Genomic DNA, 19,768 nt, shown 5'->3' with positions numbered 1-19,768 from the left:
TGAGTAGAGGTTGAGGAGGGAAGAGCTAATCATAGATTAGTTTGGAGAAGGTTTTTGAAGGTTTTTCATTGATTGTTATTTTATCATGACCAGCAATGTATGGAGTTTGCTCATTTAGTTAATATTCAGGCTACATTCATTTCATCTTTTTGCAATTATGTGCAGTTAAAATGACAATATCATTATCAATTCTTTAATTTAACTTATTTACACCTAGATACTAGATGCAGGGGCTGCCATAAGAATCAGCAGTGCTGATTTCAAATGCCTAACGGGACCCCAGCTCCGTATACAGCACCCGCTATTCCCAGATGGTCTCCCATCCAAGCTCTAACCAGGCCCAACGTTGCTTAACTTCGGTGATCTGACGAGAACCGGTGTTTCAACGTGGTAAAGCCGTATAAGCCGTATAAAATTAATAATATAATAATGAAAACATTTTAGTTTTACTGTCCAGTAAGATCAGATCTTACTGTTTTACTTTTGCCCCTAAATCTAATTGTAATTGACCCATAGCAGATATAGGTCACAATACTTGTCAGTGGGCTTATCTTTAGTCCAGATTGCTATGGCGCTATGTTAATTAAAGACAAAAATATTAATCTTTAGTTGCAAAATGTTCAATTGGAAAATAAGGATAAATTTCATGTACAGGTATGGGCATTGCTACAGTATGCATGTATTCTTCTTAAGTTTCCAAATTTTACTGATTCTATTTTGAGGAATGATTATCTTGAATGTTTATTTATGGTTTGGCGCTTTTATCATCTTTCTTGTTATTAGTCAGTAAACAATGTTGTCATCACCGGATTTGATTTAACTTAAATTGAACACATAAATTGCTTGACCTGATTACTGATAGGGATAGTTCATTGACCTGCTTTTAGTTCTGGACAGCTGCCACAAATAATTTAAATGATAATTTAGCAATTCTTTCGAAACTAATCAATGTTAATAGAACTGTTTTTCAGGGACATAGCTAATAATCTATGTGTTGTTGTTAAACAATAGACAGAGGGACACTGTACTGCTGTAAAGCTCTGTCTACACTATCAAACTTTAGTGACAAACAAATGTGATATGCCCATATATGGACATGGTGATGTCATATCACTACCATCTTTAGGCATATCATTATCACTACCATATTTGTGCACATCACACTTTTTTTGTCATACTACTGTAGTTGGATAGTGTAGACAGAGCTTAAGTCAATGTTATGCAAGTTCTGAGATAAACTACTGTACTGACTGGCTTATTCCTATGATTTTTTTGCATCTGTCATTAGTGTCAATGTGTATTTTAAGCATCAATTATATAGACGACAATCAGAAACACTAAAAACACTGTTAATATATTGAAGGTAAGTAATGGGATTATATCCAGGTCACTACAGTATTGTTGATAGAAAAATCCAAATGTTCTTTTAAAGTGTAAAATATCTTATTAATACTATGAATAAGATAGCACAGTAAATATATTTATAATACTTTGTAATTTTGCATTGTGTCACAAATTCGAGTTACTGTATCATCAGTAATGTGTTGTTTTGATTTTGAGTTTGACCTTTTTAAAATACGTAATTTGATTTGCAGAAGGGCTTTGCCCGTTGATTGCAAATTGCGAGCATTACAGAAAACCAAATCAATAATTATTTGCGCTGCTCTTCATCTGACCAAACCACTTGACGATACATTTACATCAACGATATCGTTAGCATTATTCTTCATGCACATGTTATTATTAAGGGCCCTTTGTTGTATGGAATGCAATATATGTCAAAAAACATTGAATTGCGACTGTTTCATATCATTACAGTGATGTAATTAATAAAGGAAATACCCATATTATGTATGGAAGGCAGTATATGTCAAAAACATATTGCGAGTACCGGTATTTCACATACAGTATCATCAGTGATGTACAGTGATTAATTAATAAAGTAAAGGAAATACCCATTTGTATGGAAGGCAATAACTGTATGTCAAAATATTGCATTGCAACTGTTTCATACTGTACATCATCAGTGATGTAATTGATAGGAAGGAAATACGCATATGGATAGAAGGGAATTTTGTTCGAAACTACTATTCATATTGAAATGAAATAACATGTGTTTAGCTTTTGCAGTATTCACAGAGGGATATGGTTTTTAATTTAAAAAACATCAATCACTGCTCTATAAACAAATTCATTTTATTGTATTTGACAACAAGTTTTTACTTCAAGCAATCTTTAGTTACTGTACTGTAGGCTAGGGGCGTCGGGGGAAAAATACACTGATGAGAGCCTGTTTTTGTTCTGAGATGTTCCTAGTTCTTACTGCTACTAGCGTTCATGTATTGTCCTGGTACTAAACTGACCAATCAGTAAAATAGCGTGCAACTACGCTTTCCTTCCGATGATTCTCAGGGCGTGTATAAAAGCGTGTAATAAATCGAGAGATCAAACCTGGTTGCACGTTGTTAGAAATTGTAAACAAAAAGGTATGTAACATCTACAGTAGTCTGTCCAGCAGAACCTAATTGCTTAGACAGTATTGGATGAAATACCACTGTCAACAACTTCATTTTCTATTGAGACCTGTATAAAGGGTGATAATTTACTGATAATATTCAGCTGAGTAGTTGAAGTACTGTAGGTTATTGATTAGATGCAAACTATGATGATAGCATCATGGTCAACTACTCGTTGCAATAATTCCTTGAAGTCTGGTTAATAATTATAGAAATATAAAGTGCAGTATGATTTATATCATTGACTAATAACAAAAGCATGATTTTAAATATAGGCCTTTAAATATACAGGCCTACTACCGGTATACAGTATTTATGTTTATTTTGTTCCTACAGTAGCTTACCTTTGCCCTACAGAGAGATGGCTTACAGTAGATATGAAAAGTTAAAGTTCCTATGATGACGGTGGTACGTTGGAACGTTCCCTCATGATGGCGTGGTTGTGGACTAGTCCATTATGGTCCAGTAGTATTAGAAACTTTAACTTTTTGTATCTAAGCTCTCCCTCTGAAGATCATGTGCTATTGTCGGTTTATCCAGGTAAGCAGCACTTTTAGACTACCAACACCACTATTGGTTTGTGTATTTTTACCAGGTTTTTCTATAGTGTTTCTGCAGTTTAGCTTGTTCTGTGGATATGTTAAAACATGTAGGCTACTTTATTACTTTTAAAAATTATATAAATACTGTAGAGCAGAATCAGCTCGAATAAGTACTATGTTTAAAGCATTAATTTTAAAGTACTGCAATACACATTAAATAAAGACCAACACCAACCTGATATTTCAATCATGTTTTTAGAAGAGCACAGTTTCTGACTGTTTGTGACTTAAATTGCATTTTGACATTTTGATCTCTTTATTAATGTTATACAAATATACTGTAGACTTGAATGTACTACTTACAGAACAAAACATTGAAAAACAGTTAGCTTTTCAATATTAGTTTTGGCAATTAAAAAAAACAACTGGTCAGTTAGTCATATCCAACCATTTTTTAAGCAATACCACCATACATGTAGATAATTGTTAAATTAATGTAAACTATTAAGGTACAAGGACAACACACCAAATGCAAATTTTGATCATCACAATGTTCAACTTAAACTTGAGCTTGAGCTGTTGATATGCTTTGAATAGGTCACGGCTAAAAAACAGGACTTATTAAAATACACACAAAACAAGGGACCTTGATGAGGGCATTTAATAGATTACCCATGATGCTTAGAGATTAACTCCACAACAACAATGAATATAAACACAGGACTAATAATAGTTAATAACTAGCATTGGAACTAGTACCATGGAGTTATCTTTACTCCATGCTAGTACTTGAAATGTTGTTGTTTCTGCTATTAGTATTTAAATGCAGTTTGAGTTTAAATGCATAGGATATTGTAACCATAAGAAATAGACGGTATGGTAAATACTAAGCAACAAGATTCAGGCTACCATTTCACAATACGGTAAGTAAAAAACAACACTGCTTTTATTTAAGATTTAAAATTCACTACCTGTAGGCAGCCTATTTGTCATCATTCCAAATGTTTGTACTGATTTCCAATCTGTGTAACAAGCCTACACATAATATATAACAGTTCAGAAAATACCAGCAAATGTTTGGTTTTACGACATCTGGTACAATGAACTTGTACTGAACAAATAAATCGTTTTACAGGGAACAATAAAAACCTTTCTTTTACCATACAGTCTTTAATTTTAGTTAAAATTGCAAAAAAAATCAATGGGTTTATATAAAGTTAGCTATGTGTATGCAGTACAGCCGGTGTTGACCAACTCAATACACTAAAGGAAACTTAAGTTTGAGTTGTAGGACGTTTGCACAATATGTTTAAAAACATATTTTGGTAAAAATAACTAAATTATATAATTATTTACGCTCCACATCCTCCAACATCATACTCTCCTGACATCACCCTCCCCAACATTGCTATCATAGACTGGGAGTTTTGTTATGTCTGGTTTAATCATTTAAATGTAGCCCGACCAGTTTTGACTACTGATTATTAAATTTATGGTAAGTATCCCCAAAATACCCTGAAATGTTAGCAATCTAGTCGGCAAACTGGTTGAAGTCGGTAAACTGAGATTTGGCAAATTTGTCTGTTGGATGATAACCATAACACATTTGGAACACCCCTATTCCATGAACAGAATAAGAAGCAATATGTTTTAACACTATGGCCAACAGGGGACACCTCTATTAAGGAGACACTTTGTTTTTTTTTTATTTCATTTCATTTTATTGCATATCAAAATCGCAGCCAATGGCTGAATTATTACATGATACTTACAAATATAAAAACATTTAAAACAGGCATAAAACAGTATATAAAGTGCACATAGAAATCAAAGAACAAATAAAAGTGGAATCAAACATATTGCACAAGAAAAATACATAAAATTACAAATTTAGCTAAAATTTATCTACAAATTTTAAAATTTAATTACGGTAAATAAGGGAAATATGGAAATTGATTATTTATTTACAAGATTATGAAATTTGTTGGGTCCCAAAGGGTTTCTCTTAAAGAATTCTCTATTGTAATCAGGGGTAGATCCAAGTGGGGGCCCAGATTAGGCTAAGCCCTTCATTTCACCATTTTTAGGCCCTGGGCCCTCCTATTTCAACATCCTGGATCATCCACTGATACTGTAGAAAATTCAATGAATACAGTATGTATATACAGTATATTTTTAAAAAACGTTTGGTGTTTTCTCATTAAAAACTACAGTACCTTCATTTGCTTATAACATACTAAGCGTGTATTATACACACATTTTTTCTTCCTTTCAATTTACTGTACAACATTAACATTAACATGTTCTTGTCGTTCCTTGGATTATTATCATTACAATGTTTCTACTGGGGAAATGTTCTCACTTTGAAATTCCAAAAGTGTTTGATGATATCTCTCAAGAGAGATAGAAAATATCAATATTAAAATTGACTTGTCCATGTCATAAAAGTAGGGATAAGAAGTAATAATGTTTTGATAATAATACAATTCAGGGTTCAATTAATACTAGGCCAGTATTAAAATGAGAAGTTGTTTTATTATATTATTTGAAAAAATTAAGAATATTCAAATTTTATCCTTCTATTCTAGTATAATGGTTTTGTAAAGCAGCCTAAAACTGCTGGCAGGCACAAAAATTGTATGTTGTTGTATTATAAAGCTCTGTCTACACTATCAAACTTTATGTGACAAACAAAATGTGATATGCCCATACTGTATATGGAAAATACATGATGATGTCATATCATTTTCACTACCATATTTGAGCACATCACACATCAAACAGGAAGGTTTGAAAATTGAAAACAAATTTTTAATTTAAAATATTGCCTGAATCTGCTGGGAACAAAATATTCCAATTAATAAGAAACAAGACAAATAACCAGTTAAATGGCATCAAATTGTAAAGTTAGATTTAAATTTTGTACAGATCATGTGAATGACATGCTTTGGACATGTTCATGGCTTAACTTGACCAATGGTTATTACAAATCCTTCAACAAGATCTTACTGGCCCCTGGATATGTGGTGAGCTCATTTAGCCCATTGTGCAGACAGAAGATCTTGCTGGCCCCTGGATGAAGAGTGCTAATGAGCTCATTGATTTTTACATGTAATAGAATTAAAGTACGAAGAGAAACAGCATGGGCATCTCAAATAAGATAACAAATGATTCATTTATTTACAATTTAAACAGATTTAACTGTATACATGTTTTTAAAATACTGTATGTAAAATGTAAATTTTACATCTCTGTGTTATTTACTTGCCAGTATCAAAATTACCTTGACCTTATTTTTTATTAATGTCAAATATTAAGTATGCTGAAAAAAAAATGATTTTGATGACACACAATAATTTTACACGGAAGTTTATATAAACATAGGTAAAAAATCAAAAGCTCTGTCTACACTATGAAACATATGTGACACCAAATGTGATGTGCCCATATATGATGTGCCCATATATGGACATTATGATGTCATATCACTACTGTATTTAAGCATATCACTACCATATTTAAGCATATCACTAGTTTGATAGTGTTGGCAGAACTGTACTGAGGAACTATTTTAAGCTCTGTCTAGACTATCAAACTTACAACAAAATATAATGTGCCCATACAGTATCATATTTTGGCACATCATTTTGTTAAAAAACGTTTTTGTTAAACTAGTTTTTGATAGTGTAGACAGACCTTGTAACTTTCATTGAAAAATACTGTACATTAACAATATGGTACGAACCATAGTAAAATATTATTGTACAGTACAGTATAGTTAGATATTATTAAGCATATGAAGGAAGCGTATATCCTGGGATAGGAAGACCGAGACTTAACCTCAAAGCCTGTACAATACTTGGAATATATTTTTATCAACCTGTGTATCTACTCAATGTGAGTCATTAGATATTTTCCAACCGCAGTTGTTCCCTATTATTTCCTTTAATTCAAACCTCTTGCAGTTAGTGACCATATTAAGCAACAAACTATATTGATTACTTTATACTAAGTGATAATGGCAGGGTATGTTATCAACCATTTTCATGATCAGATTTTCTCATCTTTATACTAAATTATTCAGCATTTTCATTGGTATGCCTTAATCTACTAACTGTAATAAAAATGTATTTATCTTGGCCAGATTTTATGTTAGTATGACTGTTTTTGTTAAATTTTTATTTTTTTAGAAATAACATATTGCTAACATAACAATGTTTTATTATGATCTTAAGCATACTGTTTAGGTACATCAAGATCTAAAATAAATCTTTCTATTTTATCTCAGTGCATTATATAAAATGTATGTTTATTTAAATAACAAGGCCATACACATGGCTACAGTTGTGTGCTCAAATTTGAGTTAGTGTTTACCGACCAACCAACCGACCGACATAGTGTGAGCTGTAGAGTCGGGTTTGCATGTGACTAAAAATAATTGTTTTTTAAGAAGGTTTTTTTTTATACATTTTGAGTTACATTACAGTAGGCTAATTGTTGTTATATCCACAGGTATACCTCTGTCGGTTTGTGTAATTAACAAATAACAACCATCCTTTTTTACTTCTTAGGAACGGTGTGTTTACACTTCTTATTAAGAAAGATGGCTCTGAGATTTACCTGCCTATAACCATGGAAACGGTAGATGCTGCTGTAGCCTCACACCCATTACCCATATCATCAAACCTTATTGATAGTAGAATCCGCCATGCTTCAGGTGAGAGTGTGACATAATCTAAAATAAGAATAAAATAAATAAAAATAAAACTAATACTGTAAGCATGGTATAAAACATTTTAACCAGTAGAACCTATAAAGCTCTGTCTACACTATCATACTTTGTGTGACAAAGAAATGTGATGTACACATACAGTATGGACATAATGATGTCATATCACTACCATATCTGGACATATCACTACCATATTTGGGCACATCACTACCATATCTGGACATATCACTACCATATTTGGGCACATCACTACCATATCTGAACATATCACTACCATATTTAAGCATATCACTACCATATCTGGACATATCACTACCATATTTGGGCACATCACACTTCTTTTGTCAAACTAGTTTGATAGTGTAGAAGATGGAGCGTTAAGGAGACACCTTCAGGAACCGCTAATAGAAGTTGATCTAACTTCCCGTCACTTGTTTTATGGGAAAGTGTCCCATTTACACTGGGTGTCTCCTAAATATGGGAATCAAAGGGGGTGGGGGAGGGGGAGGTTTATAATGGTATGAACTATGTCAGATGAGGATTGCATACTGGGCCTTTCTTGGTGAGAAATCCTGGGAGCTGTATATTTAGCTATGAAGCTAGAGTACACCTACCACATTACATTCTAGTATTAAAAGTGTTCATAATCATATATCAATAAATAGTGTTTCCCCATTTCTACTGAAGGTTTTTTGACACATACAATGTAATACTGCTACTTTAAAATACATATTTTAATGGTTGTATAAATGAATTTTCTTATTTTCAGATCCAGGAAAGTCAACCCGACCACCACTATCAAAACGAAGAAGTTTGATTGATCAGCCGAAAAATACTATTGAGCACACAGTAAGTTGCCACCTTCCAGCCTTTAGTATTCTCCTTCAGCCATTAGACCAACTAAAGGTCAACTCCCACAATGCCTGTTACAACAGTACCATGACATTGCCAAGTACTGTAGTAGACACATTGCACTCACCAAGAGTCTGTAAGTAATAAGTTTAGTAAACACAGAGGTTCATTTACAGTAGCATTAGAATGCCTATCAAATTTTCACCGACCAATGGATACAGAATCGATAATGCATGGAATACTCAGCCTCCTCTGTTGTCCCTAAGGAATTATGGTAATCAAGCGGTTAATGCAACATAGGACCAAGCACTTTGCAAAAGACATCACATTCTTCCAGCACTTTATATCCTATATCTATTAGTATTACATATGAGTAAAATCACATTGAATATATGACAAGAAATGTTTTCTCAGAAGTAGCTGTGTACTTCATTGCTCATTAGTACTGTACATACTTAATGTATAATAAATGGTACAGTATGTTAATGTGGTGAGTGGCCAAGCGGTTAAGACAGTGGAACCATAATACCATATTAACATCGGCAATGGTTCAAGCTTCACTCGCTCCATGGTTCTGGTGGTAGAACAAACCATCTCGGATACAGACTATTAACTGTAGGTCCAGTGTACACATCTGGCTCGTGTGCACTTTAAATAAAGAACCTAGTAAATCTTTCGAGACAAGTAGTTGTTACTCCGGTGTACACACAGCCACTGTCACTCATCAAGAAGGCCCCCTGATTGTCAGTGTACGCTGTTTAGAGTCACCCTCTATAAATAAGGTGTAATAAAAAAATTAAAAAAGCACATACAGTACAGTACCCATATTATAAAAGGGTGAAAATCAACTATTTATACATGCAGCAGTCCTGAATCAAGACGAGGGTTACTCACACACATTGTAATAAGTATACCCGTGGGTGCTGTGTAAAATGCTGCACTGTAATTATTAAAAACTACGCGGTCAGATAGCTACACTATGCATAGGTAATAAGTTATTAATGAGTCTGAACCTCTACAGACATATTACGTGTTATACCGTATTTGACTCAGGAAATCCTTTCATCTCGATATTAATCAATGCAAATGGAATGAGGACTTTATGCTAATTAGCTCATTATTAAATGTTTATTTGGATATTTATGTATATTGAAATTGATAGTATATTTAGTGCCTAGCATGTTGATAAGCCGACATTTTTAGACTAATTCTTTCCGAACCTACAGTACAAACAATATACTTGAAGTTAATTAATACAGTACATAGTTTGTGTATAATATTACTGTACATCTGAACCTCTCAAAATAAGACAAAATATTTAATTGTCACCATGATTATAATGTTAACCAACAATCTATGGTCCTGTTTCTTCTGCAAAAAAATATACGGTTATTAAACCATGTGAATAAGTTAACTCCAATTGCTTGGCAGCCGAAACAGGAAAAATTTTTAGTAGCCGGTAAAATTGCAGCCTGAAAATAATATAGTTAAAAACACCAAATCATCCAACACACCATTTAACATGGTTATTGCTGTGCAACTTTTAGCTGCAACGCAATATAGCGGTTATTTGACTGACAACCGCTGACCTTTAGTCAATTACACTGCAGTAACGTTTGAATTATTGCATTTTGGGTAATGCTGATGATTTCTGTCAACGACCACCCACTGATTTAAACGGATATTTAGGAGCAAATATTGAGCACAAATGTAGCCAATATAAAAATTATATTTTAAATCTATTTTGAAGTAAATGGTTTATTCTGTGTTATGTAGCAGAAAACAGACCCTTTGCATTTTCATCCAGTTTTTGTTTTGTCTTTTGTTTTTTTAGTTTCTCCACACATTTTAAAATAAAAGATAAAAATTACAAATTGCAAAAAGAAAAGTTAACTATGGATGTAAAAATATAATTTGTTTGTTACCTCCATGAGTTAAAGATGTATTGTCCCAAAAAAACAAATTGAACTTTGAATAGATTATTTTGTAGTTTTAATCAAGATAATCACTTCCGTAGAAAGAAAAAAAAATGTTTGAACTTAAAAAATGACAAAATAAATGGTTCAATTGAACCAAATACCTATTGGCTGGAAGCTAATTTAACCATTTCTTGCTTTACGGTAAATTATTTATTTTTTTAGTTAAATACATTTCTTTTCAATCCGATTTTTGGATAACTATTTGGTGACATTAAAATGGCATATTAAAAAAAATGTTTAAGAATTATTTTTTCAGGAGGACAATTCATCTTTAACTAATGTACGGTACTGCATACCCAATCTTGTGTGCAGTATGGCATTTTCGAAAAAAAACTGTTATTAAATTTAGCCTTCAGCCACACAGTGTGATGACAACTATAATATTCATTAAACACTTTGCCAAGTTGCTCTTTGCTTGGAAGGGGACCTATAATATAATAGACTTAGGATAGAATTTCAGACTGTATTAATAATAGGAAGGTTAAATCAGTTTAATAACTATAAAATGTGTTATTTGGTGCATAAGTACAGCAGCAGGCTAAATTTATGTTAATTAATCTTAAGTGAGCCCTCTCTAGGTGAGCCTGAATATTTGCAGTATATAATTAATGAAGCGTGAAGAGCCTACACTAACTATTATTGTGATTTAAAGGGTTTAAACATAAAGAGAAATTGTATAGGTATTCCTTGTTATTCCGAATGTATATGGTTACATTAAATGTAAGCATGGAAGTATAAATACAATACCTGTCTCCCTGATAGTAGAAGATACTTTGCATTTCTTTTGTGTGGATGACCAACAAAGCCACATTCACGTTAGCTATCCCTAAATGGATATAAAATGAGTACACATTTAATTGGAACATTGAAATTTAAAAATGTCTGAACTTGTCGCGGAGTAGAAGCGACTCACACTACCGGTTTGTTATAACTTTGCATTGCACAAAAAATGATGTTACTGTATTCATAATACATGTCTGTGATAGAAGTATATTGTTGTTTTGTTGTAAATTTAATGAATTTATTTAAAAATGCATTCATCTTTTTTGCTGTCTACACTATGAAACTTTATGTGACAATAAAATGTGATGTGCCCATACAGGTATCACTACCGTATTTGTGTTCATCACTGTGACTATCATACTTTTTTTGTCAAACTAGTTTGATAGTGTAGACAGTGCTTAAAGGATTTTTAAAAATTGTATCCATTTTATAAGTCCACTACACTCACATATCATTTTTTTGTTCAACAATTTTTGTGGGTTTGGTATGACCCTGAATAAATAGTTTTATTGTGTTTGAACAAGTAAATATTTATCTCTGTTTTTGTGGGCGTAAGTTCAAGCATTTGCCCTCAGCTGACAATATGAATTAATTTTCAACAATACAATAAGTTGGCTTTATGACTAATAATACAGTATAAGTTCCACTCTGTTTAGTTATGGATATATTCCAAATAGACTTCAACAAGTTTTTGTGTTTGTCAACAGACACTACAGAGAAGATTGTCACCCTTTAGTGGCAGCTTCAGATGTTGTACCATAGTAATACTGTGTGAGAGACACTTTCTTGATGTTTTATATTTATTTTGTTGTTTGCTTCGAGGAAGACAACTAAAATCCGAAGATAGATTTTGTAAAATTGTTGGAATTATATAAGAACATTTACAAGTCAGTGTTTTGTTGTAAATTGTGTCCTGATAAGGATTGCATTGATGATTGAAAAGGGATATCCAGTGAGAAATAAAACACACACCAGAAGAGAACTGTGATTGAATGTTGTGTTCTGTACTGCAAGCAGTTATCATAAAGTTTGAGTGTGAGGTAGTCTTCCTATGCACTGTACTGTACTGCCAGTTATAGCATGCATAACCCAATAATACTTGCTTAAACTTTCGCTCACTTATAAGTCGAACTATATCATTGCTAGTACCGTAAGCTTAGCTTTTGTTTGCTAGGAACTTTCAATTGAATACAACAGGGATAAATACGGACATTTTCAAAGCCCATTCGGCTCGGGGTGCATCTTCCTCAGCATCTCATAGGTTAGGTGTGTCGATGAAAGACATACAAGACATTGCGGGTTGGAAATCCGATACTACTTGTAACCGATTTTATCATAAACCCACATCTTATACAGTAGTGGCTAGAGCATTGTTAAGAAAAGAAATGATTACGGTGGTACGTTGGAACATTCCCACATGAGGGCGTGGTTGCAGACTAGTCCATTATGGTCAAGGAGTGTTCTAGGAACTTTTACTTTTCGTATCTAAGCTCTCCCTCAGGTTATTGTCGGTTTATCCTGGTAAGTGGCACTCATCATAGACTACTAAACACCACTACTGGTTTGTGTACTTAAACTCTATGATGTTACAGTAGTAGTCTTATCCTTAAGCGTGGTTCCCACTAGCGACGCACCGCAAGGACGTAACGCAACGCAAGTGAATTGACCAATCACAAGCGATGGCTTATTCGCTTGTGATTGCTAACTGTCTATAACTTCGCTTGTCATTGGTTAAAACGCTTGCGTTGCGTTTATGTCCTTGCGTTACGTTCTAGTGTGAACCAAGCTTTACAGTAGTTGACCTGATATACAGTATTTACAGTATGGATTTGATTTTCTTTGTTTCATCTTTAAAGATGTATTGTCCTCCAAAAACATGAAAAATGAAGATTAATTAAATCAGACTTTGATTTGATATTTTGTAGTTTTAATAAAGTTAATCACTTCCATAGAAAACAAATTTATATTTTCACTTATAAAATGACACAATAAATGGTCAAATTCAACCAAAAATCTATTGGCTGGCAGCCAATTTGACAATTTTTTGCTTTAAATTACATTTTTTTCAGGTAAATACATTTTTTTTCGATTATTTTTTAATTACAAATATCAAGAATATATACTGTACTAAAATGACATTTCACAAGATAAAAAAAAGGATTTAAAAAGTTAAAAAGTTTCTCTCTGACATGTTATCTATGTTATCTTTACTTTTTGTTACATTACTGATTTGGATAAAATTATTGCTATTGTTATTACAAGGCTATTACCGTAATAGTAAACCATCATTAAGAATCCAGTAGAAAAAACTTTATGTCTAAGATATATACTCTCGTATATTTGCACATGAAAATCGGTTAGTTACTGTACAGGTCTAGAAATTTAGTTTAGATCAGGGACAACTCCCTGATCTAACTTAGCCCAACAACTGTAGCACGCAAGCAACAGTTTTGGTAAATTAATACGACAGAAATTGCCCCAAGTTACCATTTCTTTAAAAAAAAAAAAAAAAACCAACACATTTCAAGCTCTGAGTTTTTAATATGCACAAACATTTTTGTTGTTATTTTCTCAAAACATGCAGATATGTCCAATTTAATACCAAATAATTAGCAATACTATAATTATGCAGTCGCCTAATATGAAAAAGGTAATGATTTCTCTGAAATATTTGTAAAATATATGATATGATGTCATCGTCTTGAATCAATCTTGATCAATACTCATCTTTTGATACCTTTGAGCTAAGAATGCTCCCTGTAGGTGCAGGATGGACTATGTTCTGATTGAGGATATTGATTGTACTCATTTTAAATAATTATATTTGGATTATAACTACTTCATGTATTTGACTACATCCTCTTTCAAATAAGTCAAAAAAATGATTATATACTGTACTGCAGTTAATGCAGTAATGTAAATGTGTGTATGTACTGCAATTATATGATTTTTGTTTGTTTCAATATAGAAATTGATATAGGTATTCCCTGCAAAACTGTGTGTATCCTTATTATTATATACAAGAAATATTGAAAATATTACACAAAACACCGCTTATCTCATGATAACTACCATCTACACATGCATCTCAATATTTATTAGCAAATGTTTTTTTTTCGATATGCTATTTTAATGTACAGTAACATAATAGTTATTCACTTTTTAACCAAATACTGCATTGAAAAAAAAATTATGTACCTGAAAAAATTGTCTGTATAGATAATGGTTTTTGGTTAAAATTATACATTTCTTATGTCTTTAAAGTGAAATATTTTTTTTTTTAAAGTACTGAATAACTTTATTAAACTGCAAAATTGCCTATTCAAATTCTGGTTTTAGTAATCTTCATTGTTTGGGGGACAATACATTTTTAAAATTAAAATTTAAAATTTTAGTAAATCTGTTGTAAATTTCTACATAATAATTTGCTTATTAGTTATTATTTGTTTTGTCTCAATTGGTTTCAGTTTTAGTTTCTGTTGGGGTCTATTCCATTGCTTCAACAAATTTTATAAAAATGTTTAGAAACTATAAAGTGAAAACAACGTATACTGTGAACAATTTTCATTATTGGAGAAAGAATGGAATATTTGTTGTAGACAATAACAGCCACTGTGCAGTATTTCTATAATCTTAGCCAGGTAAATCTGCTAATCTGGGAATTCCCCCATTTTAAGTGGTACTAAAATCTCATTGGTAAATCGTTGATAAGGATTTGAAAAGAAAGGATATCACCTCAGTGAGCATGAAATATGTGCTGGTGAATACACAGAATTGTTAGCGCTTTTAGGATGGCACAATTGGACTATGGACGACTACTTTAGTGTGTTCTATATCGCTTAAACAAAATAAAATGTGTTATTTAAATGCCCTTTTTGTGAAATCTTTATCAAAGGTAAGATAACTGTAATTGAATGTATTGTCTTTGTTTTAGTAGAACATTTTGGAAAGCTTTACTGTATCCATCCACATGTGCGGGAGTGACTAACTGTATATGTTTATAATAAGTATGATCTTTTTTAAAACATAACATAATTTGTTATACAATATTATATTATTGTACTTATTTGTTGTAGTGTAGGTTTGATGTGTCATTTTCACAAACTCTAACAGTAGTGTTATTTTCCTACTGAACTGTTTTACATTGTCAAGCATGTTCTACTGATCGCTGATTTATCATTATGTGTGTGATTTTTAAAAAGTCATTCGGAATTTCAATGTATAGTTTTCTATATCTACTATAGCCAGGTTGCACTGTGTTAAGGACAATTTACACAGACGAGCGGTAACCATTTTTTGTCACATAAAGTTTGATAGTGTACAGTAGACAGAGCTTTAAGTTAAGGTCACTCATAAAGTTTGATAGTGTGGACAGAGCTTTAAAGTTGTTAAGGTCACTCATAAAATTTGATAGTGTGGACAGAGCTTTACTGTAGCTACTGAAAATTTGTCCGCAAAAGTGTGCCACATACTCCACCCACCTTCTGTCTTTCGCCCCCCCCCCCCCTCTTCTGCTTTGATACTACCACTTTGCGGGTTTTGCTTCATAGTTAACTATACAGTCTACTTTGTGCCTAGCTTACCTGGATAAACTGACAATAGCCCATGATCTCCAGAGAGAGGGCTTAAGATAAGAATGAACTAGTTCGCAACCACGTTCTAATGCGGGGATGTCCCACTGGTTTGTGTATTACAAGAAGAAGTCGCCAACCAATCGAACAATATGACAATACATGTTTTTATTCTTAGGTATTCAGTGCTGTCATCTAGTTTGATCTCGGCTTGTAGTTTAATCCATCCAACATGACTTCTAAACTTACTATGACAGTTGTAAGTCTTATTTTGTAAACATCTATTTATATTTCTGCGTGGAGTCTGTAGTGTTTTTCTTTTCAGTTTAAAATATTACGTATTGTAGCTGCTTGCTGTCTTATATTGTTCAGGGCTTGATTTATACACTAGCCTTGTGTATAAAGTCAGGGCTAGCCAACCTAAATGATATTTGCGGAATTAGGAAAAAAATATTAGTTAATACCACTTTGTATCAAATATTGTGTGTAAATGTAATAATTTTTGTCAACAAAAAATTCTGTTTTTGTTTGTAGCATTAGTTTGAGCATGGTTGGGCAAAATAATATGGGCTAGCAAAATGACATGGGCTAGTTAAATTTAGGTATATTAAATCAAGCCCTGTTATGCTTAGTGTTTTAGTTGCAGCTTAGATAGTAATATCTAAATCTTGTGCTTTTTAATTCCACCTTTACTGTAGTTCAATTTATTGTAGCACATTGTATAATCTATCATAACAATATGTGAGTCAAAATCATGTTATTGCTAGTGCCTTCTTTTTTTTTAAATAAAAAAAAATATTTAATATAGAAACTACCAACCATACACACAATGGTTTACAGAGCCGGGGAACATTATTAAAATAATAAATACAGTGCCTTTAAGATGTTAAGATAACATTGAGTTAGTTCAAATATTATCTGTATCACTATCAACATTAAGGGGAAAGGTGGTGGTGCAGTAAACTTTCCAGCATTGTACAGTATTAACCTTCGACTCGATAATGCTAACAAAAATCCCGCATTTATACAAAATAGGACGTGTTCCACACGCAATACTGTTATAGTCCTGAATACCAGACTCAAAATATAAGATAGAAAATTGATGAATGGTTACAAGTGTTACCCTCCTCCTCCCCAGCTCTACTTAATGGTAGTGATATGCCCAAATATGGTAGTGATATGCCCAAATATGGTAGTTATATGCCCAAATATGGTAGTGATATGCCTAAATATGGTAGTGATATGCCTAAATATGGTAGTGATATGACATTATTTATTTATACTGGGTGATCTCTTCAATCAAAGACTAGTCTCCTAGAGGGCCCAGTGGCTGTGATGTTCTAGTACATCGCAGTAACCCCCTACTCCTCTCGAAAGATGTACTAGGTTCTTTAAAGTGCACATAATATGAGCACATCACATAAAGTTTGATAGTGTAGACAGAGCTTCAGAATGGTATTCCACAAGCAATATTATAGGTATCTCTTGATCTCTCTGTGATGAAAAATTGATTGCAATTTTTAAACATAAATAAAATATTAATAATGCTAAATGATATCCTTTTAAATGAAAACAGTGGCGCATTGATTACGTTTCAACATGTAGTGATGATTAAACGTGTCACCTGCTCAGCTCATATTATCGCTGTTGTTAGAATTCATTTTCTTTTTCATATCAGGTTCCATGGAACAGTTACACTGATTGTAGACACCAACGTTAAAGCTCTGTCTACACTATCAAACTTTATGTGATAAAAAAATGTAATGTGCCCATGATATATGGACATGATGATTTCATATCACTACCATATTTGGGTATATCACTACCATATTTGGGCACGTCACAAACTAGTTTGATAGTGTAGACACCAACATTTATTCTAGCTTGCTTTAACATGAAATGAAACCGCTGCAATGCAAAGTTTCTTTCTACATTAATATACAGTAATACGGTATTTCGTATGTAGAGTATTACTGTTCTTTAAAAGTACATCACTATTTTGTCATTACAGTACAAGTACTAAAGATGCAAAGAAAATCATAAACCTTGGTGATCCTAAAGCTCTGTCTAAACTATCAAAGTAGTTTGACAAAAAAAGTGTGATGTGGCCAAATATGGTAGTGATATGTATGTAGTTTGATAGTGTAGACACACAAGAAAACATTTTTTGAAAAAGGTCCCGATATAACTGTACTATCCCCTAAATAGGGATGTCCCCTTATCTTTTGAATAGGGGTTGGTTGTAGTGTTTTCCATCTTTCATTTCATGGGACGGTGTCCTCTTTACAGGGTGTCCCCTGAATAGAGGCCAAAAGATTTAATAGGGCTTCTACTATATTGATTAATAACCCCTTTTTCGACAAAACCTAGTAAAAATCACTTTTAAAATATTCATTGGAAATTATCCATTTCATAACTAATTTATTTCTTTGTATTTCAGCAGCATAGATGTATTAAATACTTTACTATTACAAATTATCCTTTAAATTTATTCGCTACATTAATTATTTACCGTCATTTTTTGTGTCATAGGTCAGTTCAAATGATTCTTTGGATAAGATAGCTGTGAGGTTTGGTATCACAGCGTCAGAGCTGGTCCGACTCAACCATCTCAATTGTCGTATGATCTTTCCAGGACAGGTAAGCTGAACTTTAACCTCAATTTCAAAACTTTCTTGAGAAGATTGCACAAAGTATCATTTATAAAAGCAGATCTGAATGACTGATTCAACGATTTACTAGAAGTTGAATATATTTAATATGAAAGATCCTATGCACCCTCAACATTACTGTTAAAATTTTAATAGACTGGCATTAAACTACAACTCTCAAACAACAATCTATGTAGAACTAAGAAGTCCTTTGTGGTAAATAACATTAATGTACAATTCTAATGTTCAACGATAACTCTTTGTTGTAATTTTTATTTTCAATTTTAATTGTTTTAACAGTATTTTACAGCGTCTATTATGTTTTTGCAATCTGTATTTTTAATAGTTTTTTAACACTATTTTAACATAGGCCTATAAATTATATATTATTAAGTATTTTAACATTACCATTTGCAATTTGATGTATTTTTCTTTGTTGTTTTATTGTCTAAATTTTGGCAAGCAAAACGAAATTCCATTTTAAAGTGGACCAATATAATGTCTTGAATCTTATTGTTGATTTTCTACAGTGAATATATCTTTGTTTTCAGATTTTATTTGTGCCTGATCCAGATTCAGAAGAACCAGTAAGTCTGAGTCCAACATCTCCAGTTGCAAAAACCCATGTACAGGTAATTTAAATTTATTTTCTGTTTCTGTATGACCATCTTGTCTTTACATACAGTATACTTATCAATCAATAATGAGACTATATTATGCACACTCCACTAAAAAATCAAAACCATATATGGACATGATGATGTCATATCACTACCATATTTGGGCATATCACTACCATATTTGGGCGCATCACACTTTTTTTGTCAAACTAGTTTGATAGTGTAGACAGAGATTTAGACTCATTCAAGAAAGAAACTGTAAGAACAAGCATGAATGTGCGATACTCGGGGTACCACAAAAGAAGCTGTAATGACGTCATAAGACGGGATGTGACGTCACATACACATCAATAACCTCGCTACCAAATAGTTTATACGGCTATACGGTACCATCTTCGAGACGTAAATACAGTACGGCTTCATCCTGTTTGAGGACATGTCCCTGTAGTATATTCATGCCAAATCCCAGCTCAATACTACAACAAATAAGGGAGGAGTATTACTTTATAAATCACACTTTTT

The 19,768-nt window shown here is 32.6% G+C and overlaps 2 protein-coding genes and 1 pseudogene across 4 annotated transcripts in view; 1 reads left to right on the top strand and 2 right to left on the bottom strand.

The window, feature by feature from the left end:
- Window positions 1-19,768, bottom strand: part of LOC140039194 (lipid droplet-associated hydrolase-like) — a 251,811-nt gene that overhangs the window by 204,766 nt on the left and 27,277 nt on the right. The window lies entirely within an intron of this gene.
- LOC140061681 (oxidation resistance protein 1-like) overlaps window positions 1-19,768 on the top strand; it is a 34,222-nt gene that overhangs the window by 774 nt on the left and 13,680 nt on the right. Inside the window, exons 1-6 of one of the 3 annotated variants that reach the window (XM_072107913.1) lie at window positions 6,688-7,084; window positions 7,630-7,775; window positions 8,560-8,639; window positions 18,508-18,615; window positions 18,783-18,842; window positions 19,178-19,258. In XM_072107913.1, the coding sequence (XP_071964014.1) occupies window positions 7,077-7,084; window positions 7,630-7,775; window positions 8,560-8,639; window positions 18,508-18,615; window positions 18,783-18,842; window positions 19,178-19,258 (483 nt within the window). In that variant the 5' untranslated portion in view covers window positions 6,688-7,076. Of the gene's footprint in view, window positions 1-6,687; window positions 7,085-7,629; window positions 7,776-8,559; window positions 8,640-18,507; window positions 18,616-18,782; window positions 18,843-19,177; window positions 19,259-19,768 lie in introns of those variants that run through there. The other 2 variants (XM_072107938.1, XM_072107921.1) reach the window with 2 other exon arrangements.
- LOC140063718 (5S ribosomal RNA) lies at window positions 287-404 on the bottom strand (annotated as a pseudogene).

This window comes from Antedon mediterranea, chromosome 1, assembly GCF_964355755.1.
Source record: "Antedon mediterranea chromosome 1, ecAntMedi1.1, whole genome shotgun sequence".
NCBI classification, from domain to species: Eukaryota; Metazoa; Echinodermata; class Crinoidea; order Comatulida; family Antedonidae; genus Antedon; species Antedon mediterranea.
The sequence above is the reverse complement of the archived record's forward strand: the minus strand, read 5'-3'. Positions and strand labels throughout refer to the sequence as shown.